At 36.9% G+C, this 24,198-nt stretch overlaps 1 protein-coding gene across 2 annotated transcripts in view; it reads right to left on the bottom strand.

The window, feature by feature from the left end:
* Positions 1-4,302: 4,302 nt before the first annotated feature.
* The window catches only part of SLF2 (SMC5-SMC6 complex localization factor 2), a 44,430-nt gene continuing 24,534 nt past the window's right edge, over positions 4,303-24,198 (bottom strand). The window contains exons 12-20 of one of the 2 annotated variants that reach the window (XM_069460446.1): positions 19,330-19,432; positions 18,594-18,770; positions 17,197-17,294; positions 16,543-16,630; positions 14,924-15,055; positions 14,402-14,479; positions 12,335-12,421; positions 9,597-9,665; positions 4,303-7,587 (exon numbers count right to left, since the gene is read on the bottom strand). In XM_069460446.1, coding sequence (XP_069316547.1) covers positions 7,552-7,587; positions 9,597-9,665; positions 12,335-12,421; positions 14,402-14,479; positions 14,924-15,055; positions 16,543-16,630; positions 17,197-17,294; positions 18,594-18,770; positions 19,330-19,432 — 868 coding nt within the window. In that variant the 3' untranslated portion in view covers positions 4,303-7,551. The remainder of the gene's footprint in view (positions 7,588-9,596; positions 9,666-12,334; positions 12,422-14,401; positions 14,480-14,923; positions 15,056-16,542; positions 16,631-17,196; positions 17,295-18,593; positions 18,771-19,329; positions 19,433-24,198) is intronic. The other variant, XM_069460447.1, reaches the window with a different exon arrangement.

Below are 24,198 nucleotides of genomic sequence, written 5' to 3'. Positions count from 1 at the left end.
TAGGAACGTGCAAACCTGTCCTCTGGATGGGGGTGGGCAGCGCTTGCCCTCTCAGAGAGCCCACTGGCCTGTCCTTTAATCGGGACCTCATTTCTCGTGCTCCTGCCACCCCCTCTGCTCTCGGCCTAGGGTACAGATGGCTACAGTAGGTGGAGACCGGACGTTGGGAAAGCTCTTGAACACAAGACAGAGTCTTGATTCCCAGGTTCAACGGCCTCCCGCCGCCTGGCTGTTCAGCTTGAGGTCTGAGGGGGTGAGATGTGGTCAGGCCTGGAAGGGATGAAGTATCAGCTTGAACTGTAGTGCACACAGAAAACGCTCTTTTTCTGCATAAATAAGCCACAAGCTTTGCACCTGTTCACTCATCAAATCTTAGCCCTAACCCAGGTTCACTTCAGGGACTGGGTCACTCAAGACACCTGCCTTCCCCTAAGGCTCATCTTGGACACCATTCTTACTTCCAGTGCACCCTCCTAGACAATCAAATATCCTGTCTCTCCCAGGTTGAACCAGCTCACCCAGCAGCAATCTAGAAAACCCCTTCAGAATCAACTCCCCAACTCCTTTACTCAACTAGCATGGTCCAGTGCAAACACAGGCCTCCTTCCCACCGCCTATTAAAGTGCACCCAGCCTGTAGGGCCATGACCTAGCCTGGTCCTCCCTTCTTCAACCATGACAGTATTGATGTGGGCCCAAGAGGGACCAAAATGATAAGGTCCAGGGGAACATATGAAATTGACTCTTGCATGTGCCTAGGAGTCTGTACAGGATTCAACTGGCATATTTCACTGAAGAGACCCTGGGAAAAACACTTCATCCTTCTTTGTGGATTCCCCAAAGCTTACACAGTTTGGCACATAACCATATACAATCTTGTAGTTTGGGCTGGTGTGTGTGACTGCAGACTGCTAGACAGCAGGGCCCACATCACACTTCCACCTCCCCCAGCACTCTGCAAATAGGAAGTGTGTGGGGTGGGGAAGGGAAGCTAGCTGGGGAGAAATGGAGTAAAAAGTGTACAAATATTTTGACAGAGTGTCCAGCTTCATTGTTTGAGACAGAGTCTTACTCTGTTGCCTGGGCTAGAGTGCCATGGTGTCAGCCTAGCTCACAGCAACCTCCAACTCCTGGGCTCCAGTGATCTTCCTGCCTCAGCCCCCCAAGTAGCTGGGACTACAGGTGCATGCTACCATCCCTGGCTAATTTTTTCTATTTTTAGTAGTTCCTGGTTAATTGTTTCTATTTTTAGTAGCGGCAGGGTCTTGCTCTTGCTTAGGCTGGTTTCGAATTCCTGACCTCAAGCAATCCTCTCACCTCAGCCTCCCAAAGTGCTAGGATTACAGGCGTGAGCCATCGCGCCTGGCCTCAGCTTCATTTTTTACTTGTATCCTCATCCCATCCCGAGGAATTAATAGCCCCATGTCACAGATGGGAAAAGAGGCTTTAGGAGGTTGAGTAACTTGCCTTGAAATTCATTCTTGTGTTTGTTTAGAGAGAACAATCAAGACTGGTAAGGTCTGACAAGGGGGAAGCAGGGTAAGCCTGAAGGGGAAATATTAGCAAAGGCAAAAATGTGCAAGTTTATGCACAGACTTGTGTTGGGGGAGTAGGGAAGTGGCATGAAAGAGGGCAGTGAGTTTGATTTGATGGGAGGGTTCCTAGTGGGAAATAGAAGGGAAAAAATCAGCCAGTAGTTTGGAAAAGATCACAGAAGAAAACCCAAGAAATGCTGATGGATTAAGTAAGGAAGCCTGAGCTGGGGGTAGGGCAGGAAGACTGCTAGACCCACGGTACCAGATAGGAGAGAAATTAAACTGCAGGGGCCCAGCGAGCTAAGAGGCACAACTGCCCAAGTTCTCAGAGAACTCGCAGAGCTGACTTCAGATACCTCTGGAGGTGGCAAGTAGGCCAACGTGGTAGGTTCAGCATCTCATTCAACTTAATTCTATGAGCCAAGCCTTGCTCCTCTGAGGTGCTGATGGCAAACTCAGACATTTTTAAATGAGCAAAAATGTATGATTTCAATGCTGAGTTCTAGATGGCACTTGCCAAACTGTCACTGGGCAGTTACTTCAGTATTTCTGATAATATAGATCCAGACCACAATCCATTTCTCTCTGCTGTCCTCCCACTGAAATCTCTGAACCTAATGAAAGTATCAGATATAAAGGCCATTAATTGAACTGCCTATAGGGAGCCCTTTGGTAATATTTCTCTATGCAAATCCAGCCGACAAAATGTGAATGAGGTGAATACTGACAGTGGAAAAGAAATCAAACCAAGAAATGAATGCTAACCTAACCATGAATTTGTGCTCTGGGACACAGGCAGGTCACTCTTTGAGCAGGCTGCTACAGGATACCATTTGGAAACCTTCTGGAGTACTTCACACACACACACACACACACACACACCCCCCCCCCACAAATATGAGTTTTGCTTTTGCTAGGCTATTTTCCCCAACTCTGACGTAAGAATGCAGCTGAGGGTAGTGCTGGCTGTCTTTAGCAATGATTCTCAGCCACCTACACGCCAGGGTTTACCTCCAGATTTTGCACAGGGCAGTTACTCACTGTAGCAGGGATCCTAGGTGAAGGGGGTGGGTATGATTCCTGAAACTTGAGCAGGTTCCCTGAGGCAAGAGAATTCTGGCCTAGTCAAGTTGTCCTGCTTCCTGTTCACTGTGGCAGCATTTCTGTTCCTGCTTTGCCATCTCTCCACCTCTTGTTTGCCCAGCACTTTCCCTTTAGGTGGCGTGATCTTTATTTTGGCCACATACACAGCTGAGGCGCTTCTTCAGTAGGGACTGTTACCAGTGCAACAATGCTGTAGTCTCACAGTTCGACTGTGCCTCAGAAGCCTGTTTTGCCTGTTAAGTTTTCCTCCCAGCAAGTCGTCTTGGAGTCAGACCCAAAGCTGGGTCTTCTTGTTTGCCCTCTCTTGACTCCAGCCTAGGGAATGGTTAGCAAGGAAAAGGGAGTGTCAGGACATGTCCATAAATGCTGGAAAACTACCACCCACAACTGATTTCTCAGCTTTAGCATGCTGGGTTGTTTAAAAAAATTTTTTTTTTTAAATCAGCAGAAACAGAGCTGGACAGAGAAGCCTCTGGAGCTCCCTGTGTCCAAAGGAAGAGAGTACAATTACAATTATAGTCTTTGGAGATATGGTTTGCTCAGGTGTCAGTACACACTAAGGTGTCTATATTCTTAAGATCAATTTTACTTGTCATCTGAGAAGAGCCTCAAGTTAGAGCTAAATAATAACAGCTAGCATCTATAGACTTCATGCTATATGCCAGGCACTATACTAAACACTTTTCATGCAATAGCTCACTTAGTCCTCACAAACCCTGAGGCAGACACTGTTATCATTCCTTTTAACAGATGAAGCAACTAAGGCTCAGAGGGTTTAAGTAACTTGTCAAAGATCAAATGGCCAGTATGGTGAATCTGGGATCTGAGGTCAGGCCTGGGGGCAAGGTCAAGGTCCTTAACTTGTACAAGACTGTGCTGTCTGCCCCCTGGTAAGTAATTATGGCAGTGTCTCTGCTTCTGCCTGGGCTCTTATTTCCCCATCCCTTCACCCCACTGTTGGAACAAAATGCTCACAGGTCGTTTCCTCCTAGCCAGCTTGTCAGAAAGGATAAAGAAACACTGGCATGGTTCTAGAACTCAAGGCTTCTGGGCAACAATGCCTAGCCTTTCTGTGAGCTCCGAAGAACAGTTTCTCCTGGGAGAAGGTATCAACTTGTCTCCCCCCAGTTGGTATACCCAGAGCTGTACTGCTTGGCAGGTTGGAGATGGTCCTGCCTCTGCACTGTGTGGCTTCCCCTTTCTTGGTCTCAGGCCCTAGAACAAGGGAGTCAGGACAAGGGTATTCTTTTCCAGTTCTCTTTGCCTAAGAATGGAAAGTATTTACTATGGATACCAGCAGGTAAGATTCATGAGAGCCCTGTGTTCACTACTGAGTCCTCAAGAATATCTAGCATGTAGTAGATACTCAATTGTCAGAATGAATGAATAGCTGAATGAACATAGTAAATGAGGTAAGAATGAGATTACTGAATTCCTGAGTACAAAGTATACAGCAGATTATTAACTGGGTTATATAAAAGTGAACTGCGTACAACTGTGGCTTTATATTTTCCAGAAACAGGAGACATCAAGCTAAAAAAACTGGATAATCAAAAGCAAGAGGAAGAAATCAGTTTAAAAACTAGGAATGGGGCAGGGGAGGAAACAGGGCATTCCAGATACTTAGCCATCCCCACTCCCAAACAAATATTACCAAACACATGTTCAAACTGAGAAAAAGCAGTTTTAATAACGCACACACATACATTCATAGGACTTTAAAACAAGATGTATAACATCTTGAGGAAAAAAAAAAAGAAAGAAAATAAAAAGGAAATCTGCCATTACTGTCTAAGAGCTGGTGGATCAACTGGCTGACAGGACCGCCCAGGGTAAACAAATGCACAAATAATGAGAACCAACACCGTTAATGAGTAAGAATAACACCCACAGATCATGCTAACTGCTCTACATGCCCAGCCTCCTGTACCCTACTCTTGCCTCCTTAGAGACAAACCAGGACAATCATCCCCTAATCTTCCAACTCAGTCGCTTGTTAATGGGCCACCTCCTAAAATTTCTGTTTTTTTAAATTTAAAAATTACTCTTGGCTAAAAGACTCCACATATTATTACTGGCCAGTCCCCACCGATCATATTTGTTTTGATAAAAATAAAAATGCAAATGCTCCAACGGAGCCTGGATTATAACACACCATTTGCTATCTTTTATATCTGGGGAGATTTTTGTGAAGTCCAAAGCAAGCTACTATTTGCGCTTCAAAACAAAAAATGCCAGTCTCCCAAAAGATGACAAAGTTACCACTGCCATCAGGAGATAAGACAGAAAATGTACAAATGCTGTTACTTGACTGCTACATAGATGCATTTTGTGCATGGAGAGCCTCTTCACTTAGCATAATATAATAGAATTATATTTTCAGATAACAAGAAAAGCAGTTTAGAAAAGGCAGTTACACACAAAAGCATAAACACAAGTACCTTGATTTTCAGCTTGCAAGAAGGGTAATCAGTTTGACATACATATCCAGAAAATTAGACAAGGTGATTTTTGGCACAGTAATATTGCCAAACACACCGCCACTCAGTGCAAGCTTTGTTTGCCAAGTCCCCAAAGTGGCCTGACATTCTCTGTGCAATGAACATTTTCTCCCTCTCCACTATCCCATTCACTGGGCAACAACAGCAGGAGGGAGACAATGCGTGGGGACTTAAGAGGGAGAAGGAAAATACTTGATTTGAGAGAAAAACCATGGGCTACTTGTGCTAAAAGAGAATCACAAAATTTTTATGACAACCCAAATGCAAATACTGGACTGTAACCTGGAGACTGAAGACCTCTACCAGAGTCATAAATACAAGGGCCTAAACTGACGTCTGGCCATTTATTTTAAAGGGACACATGAAGTATTTTTCTCTAATGGAGAAAGACAATTAAAAATAGAGTTTTCTTATTGGAACTGTTAAATAAAAATGTATCAAAGTGGTTTTAAATTTGATGGGCAGTTATCTATTGAAACTGCAATATAAAAGGGTCACTTAAAAAAAAAACCTGAATAACCCACTTGTCCCCCCATCAATATACACGATTAGAAAATATTTACACACTGTAATTACAAGCAATATAAGCAGTATTTTATACTTTTCAGGTTTTGTACACTTTACACAATGCAAAATGAGAAAAATATGAACACTTATAAAATTACACACAAATAATGTATCTACAAAGTATTAAATTACAGAGTGAAAGCCCCCATTGTTGGGCAGATAGATGCCAGAGTTTCAAGGTTCTGTCAAATATAACTCTTTGTATCTATCTCTTTAACTGTAAGTGGCATTTTGTAACAATACCCTTGAGAGGTAGTATCAAGATAATATTCTTACCAGTAAACTCAACACAGAATAAAACTTTGTTGGTCTGACTCTTAGAGCCTCAGTCAGCGTTAGGTTCTTGGAAACTGGACTTATTTATTCTTCCTTATAAAATCTCTAACTGCCCAATGCTTGACATGAGCTCAAAAATTACTGATGCTTTTTTAAATGATAAATTGAAGATAAAATGTTTTTTACTCCTAAGCCTCAATTTAGAGGTAGAAAGTTATTTTTCAAAATTCATTTTCTCAAACCATAAACATCAAGTCCAGTTCCCTTCCCCCTCCGTCATCTTTCTCCTGCACAACTGGAGACACTAGAGTGCTCAGGAGAACAGGTCACCCAAGCCAATATAGAACAAAAAAAAGTTGGCATTCTCTTTCAGCAAACAAATCCTCCTAAAAGGGACACTCAGTCAATAGAAGAATTTTTCAGTTGGCTAGTGAGAATCTATTATTACCAAAGACTTCAAAGGGCCCTTGGCTAAAACCAGCATGTGCACTTCTCCTAACCCTGCACCATTTAAACCAAAGGATGGCTTTCCAGTGTTTAAGAATTTAGAGCAGCTGGGGTTTTCAAGTGCAACAACTTCAGGTATAAGCACATGTGTGCACACGCGCACACACACACACACACACACACATACACATAGTGTCCCAAAGAACAGATATTATCCAGGTCTCTGCCAAAGTTATATACTCATGAAAAACAGGTTTTTGGAAACTTGTTCAGATCTTTAGGCTTTTACAATATAGACTTCTGTAATATGGTTATCAACAGCCAGGATTCTAAGATTTAGCCAAGATTCTAAGATTTAACCAGTATTTAAAAAAATATATGCACTTAAAAGAAATTCAAAACAAACTGCACATGACTATTTTGGCATAAAAACAGAGCCACTATTTTACAGCTTAGCTTATTCCCCTTAAGGGGATCTGACAATATACCAAACTTGTGTTTCTCAATTATTTGTTTAAATGTATTTTTTAAAATCTAATAGATTTTTAATCTTGAATAGTGAAGGAAAATGCATGGATTGAAACTTCCCTGTGGTTTACAGGAGTTAAAGAAGAGATTTATGTGTTTTATTACTAAACTCAGTTCTATGCTTTCCCTTTTGATCCTAAAATAACAAAGAAGGAAAATTAAATCCAAATGGAACTTGGTCTTGGTTTCCATGTCCAACTCCTTAAGTTGGTCCAAACTCTTTTCTTACATATTTCCTGTCATTCCCCAGTGCCACAAATACTATTCTAAAGAAAGATAATGGCTTACAATTTAACAAGAGGAGTTAATAGGGATAGGTTAGACATTTAAGTATTAGCTGCTTTTACCCCTCCTCTTTTTATAAGACTCTGCTCTCTTAAAAGGTCAGTTGCTTTAACAGTTAAGCAGATCACATTTCATATCTGCTTCAGAAATGACAACTTCATTACCAGCATCATACTAGATATGCAACTGGCACATTTGCTGTACATTTTCTTAGCATTACATTGAATTCTGTAATAATCCTTTCTTCTCCTCTAGGAAAGGCTCTTATTTAGTTTCTCTTGGTTCATATTTTTGCTGCTGCAACTCCTGTTAAGAATCTGGTACCCAGAAGTCATGAAGCTGCCCCTAAAAAAGGGAAGGGGGAAAAAAGAAGATAAAGGAAAATTTAATCATATTATGAATTAATCCTTATGAAACATCAGACAATAAACTTTGATAATGGAAGTAATAAAATCTTTATATTGTACATGTCTCTGAAAAGTTATGGTGATCAGATTCAAATTTCACATTCTGTGGTCGAACAATAAAAAATGTCTAAAATAAGTACAGGATATTTTTCTCACCCGTAGGCACTGAAAGGGACATATTTAAGGAGATTAATATGTTAAGCTAATATAGTTTTGCTATTAAATTATTGTTTTAATGCCACATCAGCACAGATGGCCAGCCTTAAAAAAAAAAAACCTATTGAGGTTAGAAATTACAACAATAACAAAACATGAATTAGTGGGATTGCTCTTCCTAGTTAATATTCAGTGTTCCTGTTATGTTGATAAAATACAAGTAACTTCCTGGCCCTGGCTACTCAACGTTTAGTCAGTCTGTGGACCAGCAGCATTGGCATCAGTCTGAGAACTTGTTAGAAGAGCAGGCTATCTATCTCAGTTCCCACTTCAGACCTATGAATCAGAATCTGCATTTCAGCAAGTTACCACTTGATTTCTATGTATGTTAAAAAATTTGAGAAGCATCATTTTAGACAATTCTCCATAAGTTAGTTTGTAAACAAGCAGGATAGAAAACTTATTAGCAGGTGTTAGAAAATGCCCCTCTTAGGCAAAGGCTCCTTAGATATAACACCAAAAACGTAAGTGACAAAAGAAAACAAAATAATAAACTAGACTTCATCACAATTAAAAACTTTTGTGCTACAAATGATACCACTGGGACAATGAAAAGACAACACACAGAATGGGAGAAAATATTTGCAAATTATATATCTAATAAGGGATTTATATCTAGAACATGGAGAATTCTTACAACTCAATAACAAAAAGAAATAATCCGATTAAAAATGGGCAAAGGATCTGAATAGACATGCCTGCAAAGAAACTATACAATAAATGGCCAGTAAGTACAAAGAGAAGATGGTCAACATCATTAGTCATTAGGGAAATACAAATTAAAACCATATGAGATTCTACTTCCCACCCCTAATGTGGCTTTAGTTAAAAAGAGAGACAATAAGAATTGTTGGTAAGAATGTGGAGAAATTCAAAATCTCATACATTCTGGCGGGAATGTAAAATAATGGAGCCACTTTGGAAAATAGTCTGGTAGTTTTTTAAAACGTTTAGAATTACCATGTGGCCCAGCAAGTCTACTCCCAGGTACATGCTCAAGATGTTTTCATTTAAAAACATATTCACACAAAAACTTGTATACAAATGGTCATGGAAGCATTATTTGTAATAGCCAGAAAGTGGAAACAACTCAAATGTCCATCTAATAAGTAGATAAGTAAAATGTGATATGGTCATACAATGGAATATCATTTGGTAATAGAAGCCACAACCTGGATTCACTTATCATTATTGCTAAGCGAAAGAAGCCAGTCACAAAAGACCACACAGTATATCTCAATATATCTCATTTATAGGCGATGTCCAGAATAGCCAAATCTATACAGACAAAGTAGATTAGTGTTTGCCTAGGGCATGTGGGCAGTGAGGAGGGGAACGAGGGTGGTGGAGAAATGAGGAGTGACTGTTAATGGGTATGGAATTTCTTTTTGGGGTGACAAAAATGTTCTAAAATGAGATTGTGGTGATGGTATTCACTCTGTAAATATGCTAAAAACCATTGTACACTTGGAGTGAAATGATGGTTTGTGAATTATATCTCAATAGAGCTGTTTAAAAAATGTTCCTCATTGAATAACCTCCATTTGATGCAATCTAACATTTTAAAATGGGCTCAACCACTCCTGGAAATAAATTAATGAATATAAGGCAAACAAAAACTAAAAAAATACACAAAGCATGTAGTCTGTTATACTGTACTTTGTTTCAAATAATGCGAAGAGTACCATTTAGCAAAAATATTAAGAATAAAACTATTTAATAAAATGACACCTGAGTAGGCCGACAGTTCTGGATTATTTCCTGCCATTTCCCATGTATCCTGGCAACCAAGTCTTTCACCTTAAAAGTAATCAAAAAGGGAAAAAGTGATCAGATCAAAACATCCTCATCTAAATCAACACTTGAAACAAAGATCTGATAGTTGTGACAAGCCCATACCCAACAACTCAATTTGATTTCTGTCAAGAAAGAGGAAAAAAAACTACTCATCTTTTGGAGGGGCTTTCAAATCACAGCAATTAATAAGACTTTCCGGCCGGGCTCAGTGGCTCACGCCTGTAATCCTAGCACTCTGGGAGGCCGAGGCGGGTGGATCGCTCGAGGTCAGGAGTTCGAGACCAGCCTGAGCAAGAGCGAGACCCCGTCTCTACTAGAAAAAATAGAAAGAAATTATATGGACAACTAAAAATATATATATATAGAAAAAATTAGCCAGGCATGGTGGCACATGCCTGTAGTCCCAGCTACTCAGGAGGCTGAGGCAGGAGGATCACTTGAGCCCAGGAGTTTGAAGTTGCTGTGAGCTAGGCTGACACCACGGCACTCTAGCCTGGGCAACAGAGTGAGACTCTGTCTCAAAAAACAAAAACAAAACAACAAACAAACAAACAAACAAAAAAGACTTTCCTTTATCGCCTTTATCATTGAAAATATTGAATACTAAGAATTCAGTTTTTCTGTTAATTATTAAATATCACCCACGTACATTTCATTTGAGAGAGGTAGAAATTATAAAAAAAATTAAAATAAGATAAACAAAAAGATCACCCAGAAAAACATAATCTCTGCCTTCAAAGGAACTTACGCTTACTCTTTAGATTTGCTGGCTTTTGAACACCCAAACTGAGAAGCTGAAGGGTGCTCTGTGTTATAGGGCCCAAGGTTTTGGCTGTTCCCTGCCTTCCCAGCTTTTGAGTTTGAAAGACTCAAGGCCACAAAAAATATTTGTCATTTGTTTGTTTCCACATCAGAAGATCCAAAATTCACTGTTACTTCTCTCCATGTTTTTGTAAAGTACTATGAATCCTCCTTAAGTACCTGATATATTCCTACGTTAGGAGGTTTAGCAAATCTCTGTGCTAAACTCAGACTTTACCACAATAATAAAACTGTACCACTCCAGAGATTCTCAATTAGCTATTGAACATAACTGCTAGAGAAAAATGTTTTAAACAAGTCAGGAATTTTATAGCTGCTTTAAGTTTATAAAGTAAATTGCAACCTCTGCTTTTTCTTCCATCTAGAGTTCAATAAATTTTTTCTAAAACAATCACCAACTTTTCTACAAGAGGCTTTTGGAGAGACACAGGACTCACCTATTTCAGCAGGACTATCCCCTGAAGCAATCTCCACAGAGCACTGTGTCACTCTCCACACTAAGTAAGAGGAGCCCTGCTACCAATCTATGCCTGGGCTCCTGGCTTTAAGAAGCATAAACTTTGGGTGGTCCCCTTTTAGCATGTCTGTCACCAGCAGCCATTACCACTGAGTTTTAAAGGCCAGTAACTCTAGTCAACATTCAAAAGCATGTGCTTCTGAAACTAGAGTTTCTACTCTAAGCTATCCCCTACATATATTTGAAAATCTGAAATCTGATATAATTTCATTAGTGGCTTACTTTTATATTTAACCTAAATTTAATAAAACAAATACTATACTAAATCCAAATGGCACTGTTCAAATGACTAACCTTTGCAGCTAATTAATGTAAGATATAAAGTTACAAAGCTAAGATTTCACATTCAGTGACTATCCAAACACAAGAGGCAAAAAAGAATCAGCATTGCATTACATTGCAAAGCTAAAAGATGATCTGGGAATAAAAAAGTCCTTAGAAGAAAGTTTTAAAAAAGAGTTGTTTAATTTTATGTTTCAGGAATAACTGTCAAATAATTCTATTGATACTAAAGTTCTGGGGTGAGAGGTTGGGTGGATGATGAGAGATTACTTAATGAGTACAACTGTTTGGGTGATGGATACCCTAAAAGCCCTGACTTCACCACTATGCAATCTCTGCATGTAACAACATTACACTTGTACCCCATACATTTAGACAAAAAACAAAACAAAACAAAACAAAACAAAACTCCTAAAACTGCTTTCCTACTCCATACTCATATATTTGGCTTTTCTACTGACTTTGAATATATAAAACTTTTAGGAAAAAAAGCTTAGCACACTTACTGCTGAATCATTTCCATCCCAGAGCTCAGACTGGGTGATGTAGGACCCACAGATTTGAAGAGTCCTTCCTTTAACACATTCTTCAATGGAACATTCAAACAATAACAGCTAATCTATTTCTTCTCTATGAATAAAACAAGTTTTCAACCATCATAAAATTCATAACCACTGTTTCATAACTTGTATATTTACTGAAACAATGCTTCAACCCTTGAAGCTAACTTAAACATGAAGGTTTTAATTTGTATAATGGAGAAAAACTAAGAAGTTTCATTAGTATTGGAAGAATTTTTCTCCTTGGGTAATAGGAGTTTCAGAACACAAAGTAAAGTGAAAAGTGTATTTGCTTTGAGATTTTTTTCCTTTCACTTTCAATCTAGCTAGAAGTATTTAGCAGAAGCTGATTTCTGTTATTAAAGGAGAAAGTCATATTCCTAATCTTGTATGTTCTTTTTTTGAAAAGAGGCTTATATGCTTCTCTTCCTTAAATATTAATGTAGCCAAGATTAAACAAAAAACTAATATATAAGGAAAAAAACACTTACCTTAGTTCTATAAAAAAGTCTTGCATCTTCCCTAATATCACATTTAACATGCTTTTCCAAAGCTCCACAGAGTAGCACGAAGTGTTTCTGTGCAACACAAATGCAAGGGATGAAAAACAGCTCTGAAGCATTACAAAGTAACAAAGAAGAGATCATACATTTGGAGCAACTACATCATTTAAAAACTTATCATTTTCCAGTCTGATGTTAACCATCTAACATAACAGCAGTCATATCAGTAAAAGTAGTCACTTCCATGACAATAAGACTGCTATAATTTATTCATAGTTTTAAAAATATATACAAAACTAAAAGTTGTTTTGCTACATATTAACTCACATTAATGAAAATTAACCCTAGGGCTCAGACTGGGTGATGTAGAACTCAAGAAATTAGAAGAGTGCTTCCTTTAATACATTTTCAATTTCTCTCTTTTTTTTTTTTTTTAAAGAGACAGGGTCTTGCTCACCCAGGTAGAGTACAGTGGCATAAGCACAGCTCACTGCATCCTTGAACTTCAGGGCTCAAGTGATTCTCCTGCCTCAGCCTCCTGAGTAGCTGGGGCTACCAGTGTAAACCACTATACCTGGATAATTTTTATATTTTTTTGTAGAGATGGAGTCTCACTATGTTGCACAGGCCAGTCTCGAACTCCTGGCCTCAAGTGATCCTCGCACCCTGGCCTCCCAAAGTGCTGGGATTATAGGTGTGAGCGACAGTGCCCAGCCCTTTAACACAGTATCTAATGGAATATTCAAATAACAGCTAACCTATTTTTCTCTCTATGAGCAAAAAAAGCTTTTATTAATAGAGGACCATACTGAACCAAAACTTGGAAACATTAAGTGAATAATGAATTTGAGAAATTAAGTGTCTTAAGTTTTAGAACGTATAGTGCTAAACAGATACTCTCATACATCCTTGGTGAGAATATAAATGAACACTTTTTGGGAGGGAAATGTGACAATAACTGTTGTAAAATAATTAAAATTTGAAATATTTATAACCTTTGTCCCAGGAATTCTACTTCTAGTAATTTATCCTATAGATATACTTGCACAAGTGGGCAGAGATATATATGAATAAGCATATTTATGTTAGCACTATGTATAATCACAAAAAATGTGATGTTCATTAATAAAGGTTTTGAAATATCATAGTTATTAGACACAAGTGCTAACATCTTAAAGTGGAAAAAAAAGACAAGTTGCAAGTAATACTAATAGTATGATTCCATTTTTATTAAAATAATTATGCTAGTATATGCATAAATTATGGAGAAATTTACAAGAGGACACTGGATTGTAAGAGTCTTTCACTTTCTACCTTATATGGTTTTACAATAATCACTGACTGGTTTTTAATCAGAAAAAACAATTTAGAAAACATTAAAACCATAAGAACACCACAAGATAGATGACTATATTAGATTCCAATCAGGAGAACAAACATAGTTCTATGTACTACAGCATTTATAAAAACACATGAACCAGTCTTGTGTCCCTTCTATCATGCCTAGGAGGTACTAAGTTTTAAAACAGGAATTGGAATAGCTAAGATATGAAACGAGGAATTAAACAAGAATTTTCCCCAGGAATATGGGAAGACTAGAATAATTCAAAATGAAAACCTTAATATGGGGAGGTAATTTAGAAATGCACTTCTAAAGTAGCCTGACTTATCATCAGTGTAATTCTGAAGGCAAATGTTATTCCTAAATTTAAAAAAGGGGGGTGGAAGAAGAGATGGGATGGGAAGAAACCGGCTAAAAGCTGACCCATTTGGGTGACCTTCGTATCTTATGAATATATTACACTGTCGCCAAGTTATGATAGTTAAGTTCCACTACAACAAACAGAACTAACATTTGCTGGCAATTCTTTTCAGTATGATATGGCTGCAAGGTTACTATTACTCCCTTCTTTCCAGTGTACATTGGGATTTCTATAGCAAAACTAGTTAACTTTTATTAAGTTTTCTCCTATATAAAGCATGCTGATTCAGTCCATCAGTAGTGCCACCTATTTAAAAACAGCAACAACAACAAAAACACTAAACACTACCTACCCGTTGTCCAGAAGAAAAAGAATGAGAACAACTAACTTCACCGACTAAATGAAGAAGAATGTAGGTCAGGTAATATGCCTGTTAGAGAAATGAATAAAATTAACACCCATGAATTAGCTAACATAGATGTCATGACAATTTATACATTAGGAAAGTTTCCCAGGAAAGATAAAGGATATCCTAAAGTTAACCCAGCTGGTAAGTAAGTTGTGCTTAAACTAGGCTTATGATTTCTAACTCAAGGGCATTCTTTTTACTACCTTGTGACTGACTGCCTTAATAAAGGGTTACAAAAAATACTCTCAGTATTAAATTACCAACAACCATCCTTTTTCAACTCTGAAGTTTACTAAAGAATTTCATAACAGCAATAAATAAAAAAAGAAATCATGCACTTCATAATTATGTTTGCTAGACTATATCTTATCTCCAAACCCAGAAATGCCCATGCTATCAGTCTATGGATAGGAAGTTGGTATCAGTTATGTTCACATGTACTCTTTGAGACCTAGCCCTGGATACCTGCTTTTCAAGTTCTAAATGAAGACTGTCATCAATAGTGCCATTTGGTTGTTCAGCCCTTTTCTTCAAGACCATTTTCTTTAACAAATCAGAAGGCTTCATTTGTACAAGATAACGATGTAGGACCGATATCTATCAAAAGAAAAAGGAGACAATGAACAATACTAAGCAATACAATTGTTTTCTCTTAAGTTATTTTTTCCCAGTGTCTTCCCTGTTCATTTTGTCCCTTTAGCTTTTTCCATAGTCCAGTGATATCCATTTTCCCTTTACTTAAAACTCCTTAATTGCTTAAAAAGGATTTTAAGTTAAAGATTTAGTACTTGTAGTTTAGGATAAATGCTTAGGAGGAAACCAAATGATATTACAAGAGAGGCCACAGGGATTGCTTCCTCTGTGAAATTATTTAAAAGTGAACAAAGTCAAATCTCCTTATAGATAGAAGTCACTGAATTCTGAAAAGAAACATTACAAGTTGCGGTAAAAATCACAACTAGATTGTGTAATTTGAATATCAACTAGTGAGTCTGAGAGTTAATTATCCATGCAGTTTTTACATGGGCAAAAAAGGAAAAGGTAACAGAATAAAAGTTAGGAGGAGACGGTAGAAATTCTATCCCTGGATCTCTTTTGATGGCAGTAAATATCACTGACAGGAAAGAGAGCTATTTGCTAATTCACCTTGGTGGCTCAAGAATGGTCCCCACATATCTGGAATCAAATCTACTTCAACTCTACTAAAGCAGAAATCAGCTGTCGCCATCATTCTCTCTGTACCACAGCACCTTACACATACTTCTATCACTACCACATCACTACCACATCACTACCACATCACTACCACATCACTACCACATTAACTCACGATGGTTTATTTTGTTTCAACCACTAGATTATGTTTCTAAGGGCAGAGTCTCTGATCTAATCCATTTTTTTAAATCCCCAGAACCCGGTAGAGTACCCTGTACTGAACTGTAATTCAGACAAGAAGAATGCAAGGACATCCATATCCACTTTTATGCTGAATTTTCAAATTTATGTAAGGGTAGCTCTATTAGTGCTATCAATGTTTATAAAAAGCCTTCAGAACTTCTCAAAGAGTATGACTTCCAAAGGACATGTTTATACACACTTACATACACATGATATATTCACTTCTCAGCAACCACATTTTAAGCTCTACGATCTAAAAAGATTAATATTAAAATAGGTAAAAGATGAAATTAATGTATGGCGGTTCTGCAATTTCTAATCTTGTGATTAAATTGCTTGATAAGTGGAACTAATTCCATAAATGATGTCATATTCATGTAATTGCACACTATGATTTTCCCAGTAGCTTATTTACACATTAATTCATCTGACTGTCCACAACTATCCTATGTGGTAGAGGGTGTAATACTATTTCCATTTCACAGATGAAGAAACTGGATCTTGTTAGTTAAGTACAATGATTACATGAATAGTATAGTAATCATGTATTAAGTACAAAGATTACATGAATAGTATTCATGCCTGTGAGCTGAGATCTAATTCTAGGACTTCTGACTTAGGATTTATCAATTTTCCTTACACTTCACTACTGCTCCCATTTATTAAAAACAAAAATGTACATATACCTGCAGATTATTGGCATTAGGGACATCTTCATGTTTCTCATCCAAAAGCTTTGAAATAATCACTAGACTGAGGCACTGTCTCAGTTGCCTGGAATTAGAGTTTAAAAATATTTAGAAGGTATTTTAATCAATACTGCTTGAGAAGCAAATGAATGAGCCAATAGGAATTCTAGTTCTAATTGGAAACACAGGAAATGTTTCAAGGGAAAGTTGTACAAGAACATAGAAGCTGTTAGAGAATAGTAAAATTTTCATATAAATATTTGCAGATAAAGTTAGATAGAATTGCTTAAAGTTCAGTAAATCATTAAGAGCTTTTATCTTTGACTCTGCTGATTTACTGAAAGAAAACCTATTTTATTGCTGGAATTTCTTTTTACTAAACAAAGAAAAAAAGAAGCCATTTCATTCGCTGTTATAGAATGTGTCATCTGTATTATCAGATAAACTAAAATTTAAAAATTAAGAATATTACATAATGATCTGAGTTAAGAATCAGAATTAGGCTATCAATGCCTTTTCCCACATACTGAATATGAAATGAAAATCTGATCTAACATTCAAAGAATGATGAATGGAAATAAAGGATCCAAAGCATTTCAATAATGTAAACATTATAAAATCTCTTAACGTTTAATTCTCACTTTTCAATACCTTCCACGTGATGTCCAGTTAGGAACCAGCTGTACCAACCACAGAAGGTTGTGGGGATGACTGGAGAGTTCATTTATGCCCAGACAGAGTTCAGGCACCTGAAAAAAAAAGAACAAGCAATATTATTTTTCAAACAGTACAGCAGAATCAAACATCCAACAGATCATCTACATCCCTTCTTGCCCTAATGGAAGCATTATTGCAAAACAGAGCACTCATTTTTAGAAATAGCATGGAGTCTAGATAACAGGTAATATGCCTGTTAGAGAAATGAATAAAATTAACACCCATGAATTAGCTAACATAGATGTCATGACAATTTATACATTGTGTGCCAAAATGCACACAATACACAGATTCAGTTTTATCTTAAACAGAATGAACAGATACATTGATCAGAATTTCACTTGGCGTTCATGTTTTGTGCTACATCATCTCTTCATCTATATTTAAACAGTCCTTCTTGGAAGAATAAACTGATCTAAACACAAGTACCAGTTTCCAAATGTGCATAATGGGAGTTGTACAAGATTACAGATGTTCCTGATCTGGGATTTCTTACATTTTAGGGATCCTATTCCAGTATTTTTAAGCCTACCACCCCCAAAATATATACAAATATTATCAATTTTTTAAAAAGCCTGAAAGTTGCTTCAAAATAATCTGATGAGTAGAGGAAGGAAATATGGGGTAGGCTTAACAGATTAGATAAGATTGATTATATCCTGACAATTATTGAAGCTAGGTGATACGTACTTAGGGGTTCATTATACTTTTTGTCCCACTTTTTGCATGTTTTACATTTTCCACCAAAAAAGGTTAAAAAATATAATTTTTAAAAGGTCTAACAAAATATTATATAACAAAAATTACATATGTTCCTCCTCCACAAGGCTGCAGAAGTTCAACTCAAATTTTTGTTGTAGGTATGACTCATCCCATCATTTTATTTAGGTCTCTGCTCAAAGGTCATTTCAGAAAGACCTTCCCTGACTGCCTCAAACGAAATAGCATACCGTCCTTGCCCTGCTACTTTTTATACCCATGCCCTGCTTTCTACATGTACTTATTATCTAACCCTTTGACTAGGACGCAAGCCCCATGAGGGCAAAGGCTTTGTATTTTTCACAGCTGAATCTCAAGCACTTACATTAATGCTCAGTCCACAGGAAATCTCCAATAAACACATTTTTGTTGAATGAATAGCTGCAGTTTTAGAAAAATTATCATAAATTTAAATAATACAGCTCCATCAAACACAGTCCTTTCTTCTGTTCATTTTTAATCTGCCAAAGATCTTAATTAAGCTTAGAAAGGGCATTAATTCTGCATGCACTATAAAAGCAAAATTGTGATGCTGTGCAAAAAATGAATACTGAAGTTTTAAGTAATGTTACCTTTGTGTTCCAATCTCTGATGTTTTTCATCAGGTTTATCAGGAGGCTTTGGAAGTCTACTAGAGGAATCTGTTTCAGCTGCTTTTCCAAACTCATTTTAAACAACATTAAAATCAGCAACATTATTTCACGATCTTGGTAACCTTCTGGATGTATAGATGTGCACAAGCCTAGAAACTTTTTGACATAAATGCATAAACAAAATAACTTCAGCAGATATATTTTACTTGAAGAGTTTTAATTATAAAATCTTTTTGAAAAAAGATGCAAAAGAGAACTCTATAGAAAACTAATATGTCTAGAACAAAGAAGGTAAGAAATACTCAGTGTTAGTAGTTGAATTAAATGGTATTCTCTTCTTCATTTTCCGTTTTCAAGATTTGATGAATGGTTCAGTATCAATGATTTGATTCAGCCGCTAAAAATGTTTTCACACTTACTAATTCTTGATCCTTAAGTTATATTGTAAGTAATACTTTTTTCTTCATACATCACACTGCTAAAGATTACTGGTTTCCAAACTATTTTAATAACATAACTCTGACCTAAAGTTCCCTTTCATTTCTAATATTAAAATAAAAATAAAAATAGCAATAACCACCTTTATTGCTAAGAAATTTTAGAGACTGGAAATCAGCTGGTAAGAAACCAGTGATTTTTTTTTTTTAAACCATTAACCACAAGACTAAATGGTTCTAATTCTGCACAAAAGATACACAAAAATGTTTTCTCCTACCTTAACCACATTTAAAATGTTGGTTTCAGGAAGAGTTGAAAAAATTGGTTTACAAGACGAATTTTCATTCCCTTTGTCCCCTGATGTCGTCTGTGTTTTAGAACTATTGAGGAATGAATAAAGCAATGTGAAATTAGGCAAAAAATAATTACTCACTTTTAAGAAATATTGAACAACTTTTTAAAACAACTTTCAAAAAACTATTTTCGTGAGGTATATTTTATATACAATAAAAGGAATGTACCCATTTTAAGTTTTGATAAATGTGTGTGTGTATATGTATATTAACGTAACCACTATCTGAATCAAGAAATAGAACATTTCCATTGCCCCCAAAAGTCCCTTCATGCCACATTCAAGTCAATCCAATATCCCCCACTCAAGGCAAACACCGATCTGATTTCTAATCTATGCATTAGTTTTCCCTTGAACCAGCTACTTTTTATAAGGTATTATCTTCATTGCTCTTGCTATCAGAAAGCTATGTAGAAGGTGGCTCTGACTATAAAGAACTCAATAGTTAAAGGATTCATAGTGGCCTAAAGAAACTGCCATAGTGTATAAACAAACAATTTAAAGCACTCCAATTCTGGTTGAGGTTATCAGTGAAGTTTCAAGGAGGAGGAGATGCATGAACTTGGCTTTGAAAAGACAGATATTTTTAATTTTTTGAAAAAAAATAATACATTCATATGGCTAAAAAAATCAAAAGGTACAGTATGCTGTGATAAACTATCCTCCCAGCCCAGTTCTTCAGCTATTCATTTTCTTTCCCCACAGATAATTACTACTAGTTTTAGTTCTTCCTTCCACAGGCATTTTATGTACAAACAAACAAATATGAATATTTATCCCACTGTGGTATAAGAAATATATTTGGTCTTTGTCCCCAGTTCCTGGCACAAAGATCCTAAAACCCCTGGAACTTCAGATGGGGGTAAGAGCAGCCTCTTTTGTTAATCATATAAGCCCCTTTCAACCACACCAGGGTTTATGCTAATGAAATGACTCTTGAAGTACTGGAGACCAGTTGTCAGAGCAACCAACCAGGTGATTAGAGGGTTGAAACTTTTAGTTCAACCTAGAGGTCTAGAGATTGAGTTAATCACCAATGGCCAATGTTTTAATCAATCATCTCTGTGTAATGAAACCTCCATAAAAATCCTAAAGTTCAAACAGCTCCCAAGTTGGTTAATGATCAAGATGCTGGGAAGGTGGTGTACCTGGAGAGGGCATGCAAGCTCCATGCATTCCCATCCCCATACTTTGCCCTATGCATCTCTTTTATTTGACTATTCCTAAGTTGTATCCTTTACAATAAGCCAGTAATAATAAACTCTTTTCCTGGGTTCTGTGAGCCATTCTAGCAAACTATCGAACATAAAGAGGGGGTTGTGGGAACTCTCAATTTATAGCTGGCAGGTCAGAAGTACAAGAAGCCTGGACTTGTGACTGGCATATGAAGTGAGGGCAGTCTTGTAGGACTGAGATCTTAACCTGTGGGGTCTGCACTAACTCTGGGTAGTTAGTGCCAGAATTGCATTAAATTTTAGGATACCCATGTGGTGACCGCAGATAATTAGAGACATTACAATATGTGGAAAACACACATATTTGGTGTCAGAAGAGTTGTGAGTATAGAGAAAATAGAAGGTTTTTTTTTACCCTTTACCACCCCACAACCTTTAATACAAATGGTAGCATACTATATGCTGTACCGTACCTTCCTTTTTTCACCTAACAGTAATATCTTGGAGATACTTACATAACTCTATGTGAAGAACTTTCTTATTTTTAAAAATAGCTGCTTAGTAGTCCTTTCTGCCCATTCCTAGCTATATAACCTTAGGGAAAGTTACTTAACTTTTCTGTTCCTGCTTCACTTGTACAATGGAAATGAAAATACTACTTATATTTGTAGAGACTATTAAGTGACCCTTAGAATAGTGTCTGGCACATAGCAAGCACTATATAAGGGCTAGTCACTGTGATGTGGAGGAACAGCAGGCCAAGAGCAAAATAGAAAATGGACAAGAGTAAAATTGTAAAGTCTTAAATATGAGGTATAAAGGTTTGAGAATAGGGGAGAGAGAAGTTCCTTCAACAGTGAAAAGACTATTTGGAGGAAAGGAAAGGAGATTTTTGCCAGGCTGGGCATGAAAAGAGGATCTGAATTAGACTGACCTTGGGAATGAAAAGGAAGGAATAGCTATGACATAGGTAGAGAAAAGGAACACACGGATGTGAGAATTGATGGGATATAGAATAGAAAGAAGTTAGGACATACTTAGGACTCAAATTTTAAGTCTGTATCTAGCAGGATAACGATTAAGAAAAGAACTACACCCGTATACCTTAACATCTCAATTCCACTTATCTGAATATTTACTCTAACAATATGCAAACATTTTTAATCCAAATCTACTGTTTGTATAGAGAACTTGCTATAATGAATATGCATGGCGCGGGGTGGGGAAAATGAATATGGATATACACACCAGCAAAAAATGGATAAGTTGCATGTGAGTCCTGGTAGAAAAAGAATAGTGAGTGTGATCACATCTCGACAGGATCCAGACTCGTGCTCATGTTTAAACAGGCACTACGTTACACTCTTTCACCAGCTCACTCCTGCTTCACTGTGCCCACCTTTGCTCACCACTCTACAAGAGTGACTACAGCCAAAACTACCTACTCTAGTCACTAAATCTGATTGAAGCAACTCTTCAACTGGTAAGTAACCAATAAAAAAAAATCTTATTTTGCTAAATTATATTTGCATTTATTATGTCTTAATGCAATCATTATACATCTTTATTACGCTGTTTATTTCCAATACTGTACAGCTCACTACAGTGAGCTGTAGAAAGAAAAATTAAAGCCTGTTGCATATAACATACAAAATTACCACATAACTAATGAGTTCGTGGTAACTTTTTTTAAAGCTAGGTATTCTAGTAATATTGAGGGGAAATGGGGTTTTTGGATGGGTGAAGAAAACATGATTTTTCCTATTTAAAATGATGAAATATAGTCTCTATCTGAAATTTTGCTATCCAACATATTTTCAGATACAGATTATACCTGAGTAACAAATGATCCTGTATGGGGTGAAAACAGAACTGGAGAAATGAAGACTTTGGTTTTGGATAAGTTATAAGAATTTGCATTTTTCTCATAAGTGAAGTTGAACATATTCTCATGATGTTTAAGAACCATTTTTACTTTCTTTTCTGTGATCAGTCTATTCTATTCTATTCTATTTGATTCCTTTGTCCATTTTTCTAATAGGTTATTGGTCTTTTTCTCACTGACTTAAAATTAAGCCTTTGTTTGTGTTTCATATACATACAAACACACACATTTCTTCCTCCTTCTTCACACATTTTGAATTTTTGACTTTGTTTACAACGATTATTGTCATGCAGATTTTTAAAAAAAATGTGGTCATATGAGTTAGTATTTCCTCTTATGGTTTCTGGGTGTTAGTTCATACATAAAACTATCTTCTCCTTTTCTAGGATTATAAAAAATTCTGCCAGTTTCTTCTATTATTTATTTTTCAGAGATGGGATCTTGTTCTATCGCCCAGGCTAGAGTGCAGTGGCACAATCATAGCTCACTGTAACTTCAAACTCCTGGGCACAGGTGATCTTCCTGCTTCAGCCTGAGTAGGACTACAGACCTAGACTACAGGTGCTTGTGGCACCACGCCTGGCTAATTTTTAAATTTTTTGTAGAGATGGGGTCTCGCTGTGTTGCCCAGGCTGGTCTCCAACTCCTGGCCTCAAATGATCCGCCCACATTGACCTCCCAAAGTGTTAGGATTACAGGCATGAGCCACCATGCTCAGTTATTCTATACTTTAATGTTTTCACTGTATACACTTAAATCTTTGATCTATCTACAAGTTTAAGGTATGAATCCAAATTTTTTTTCCAGATGCCTACCTGGTTTTCCAGATTCTTGAAAACACCAGATACTGAAAAGCTCACTCTTTCCTTATTTTTTAAATACTACCTTTAGTATATATTAAATACCTGCACATATTTGGGTCTACCTTGGATTTCTTTATTTTGCTCTGATGGAGCTTTGTATCTTCATACTTGTACCATATTATTTTATTATCTGCTGAGGCCAGTCCTGCCTCATAACTTTCCTGGATAGTCTTACTTATTTTTTCCCCATGATTTTAGCATCATTTGTGTAGAAGCAATTCCCTTCCCCGCTTGCAAAAATCTTGTAGACATTTCTTATTATTTATGATGCTGAACTTTCATATCTGAAAGCATGGTATGTTGTTCCATTTAATAAGGTCTTTTTGTCCCTTAGTAATGTTTTATACACTCACACATTTCTAGTTAAGTTTACTCCTAGATATTTCATTTTGTTTTTTTTACTATTGTAAATGAAGCCTTTTCTTCCAGTGTATCTTTTAACTAGTTACCATCCAGATCTCTGAGTTATTGATGTCTCTTTATTAATTTTATACCCTGGCACCCATACCAAATTCTCTTAGTTATTTGTCATAGTTTTTCAGCTGACTCTTAGGCTTTTATGTATAGATTAAATCACTTTTACAAATAACCAATCTTTTAATAAGTCCTTTCCAATTTTTATTATCTCTTATTTTTTTCTCTTGTCTAATTGCTTTGGCTAAGAGCTCCAAAACAGTGTTAAGTAACAATGGACAGTCTTAATGTTTCTATTATTTCTCTGCTAAACATCATGACAGTTTTTAGATTAAGACAGATGTTAAAAACATATCTAAGAGTGACCTTGGCTGGGTGTGGCGGCTCACTCCTGTAATCCTAGCATTCTGGAAGACCAAGGCAGGAGGTTTGCTTGAGCTCAGGAGTTTGAGACCAG

Source organism: Eulemur rufifrons, chromosome 28 (assembly GCF_041146395.1).
Source record: "Eulemur rufifrons isolate Redbay chromosome 28, OSU_ERuf_1, whole genome shotgun sequence".
In the NCBI taxonomy this organism is placed as follows: Eukaryota; Metazoa; Chordata; class Mammalia; order Primates; family Lemuridae; genus Eulemur; species Eulemur rufifrons.
Note: the sequence above shows the minus strand (reverse complement) of the source record. Positions and strands in the feature narration are given on the sequence as shown.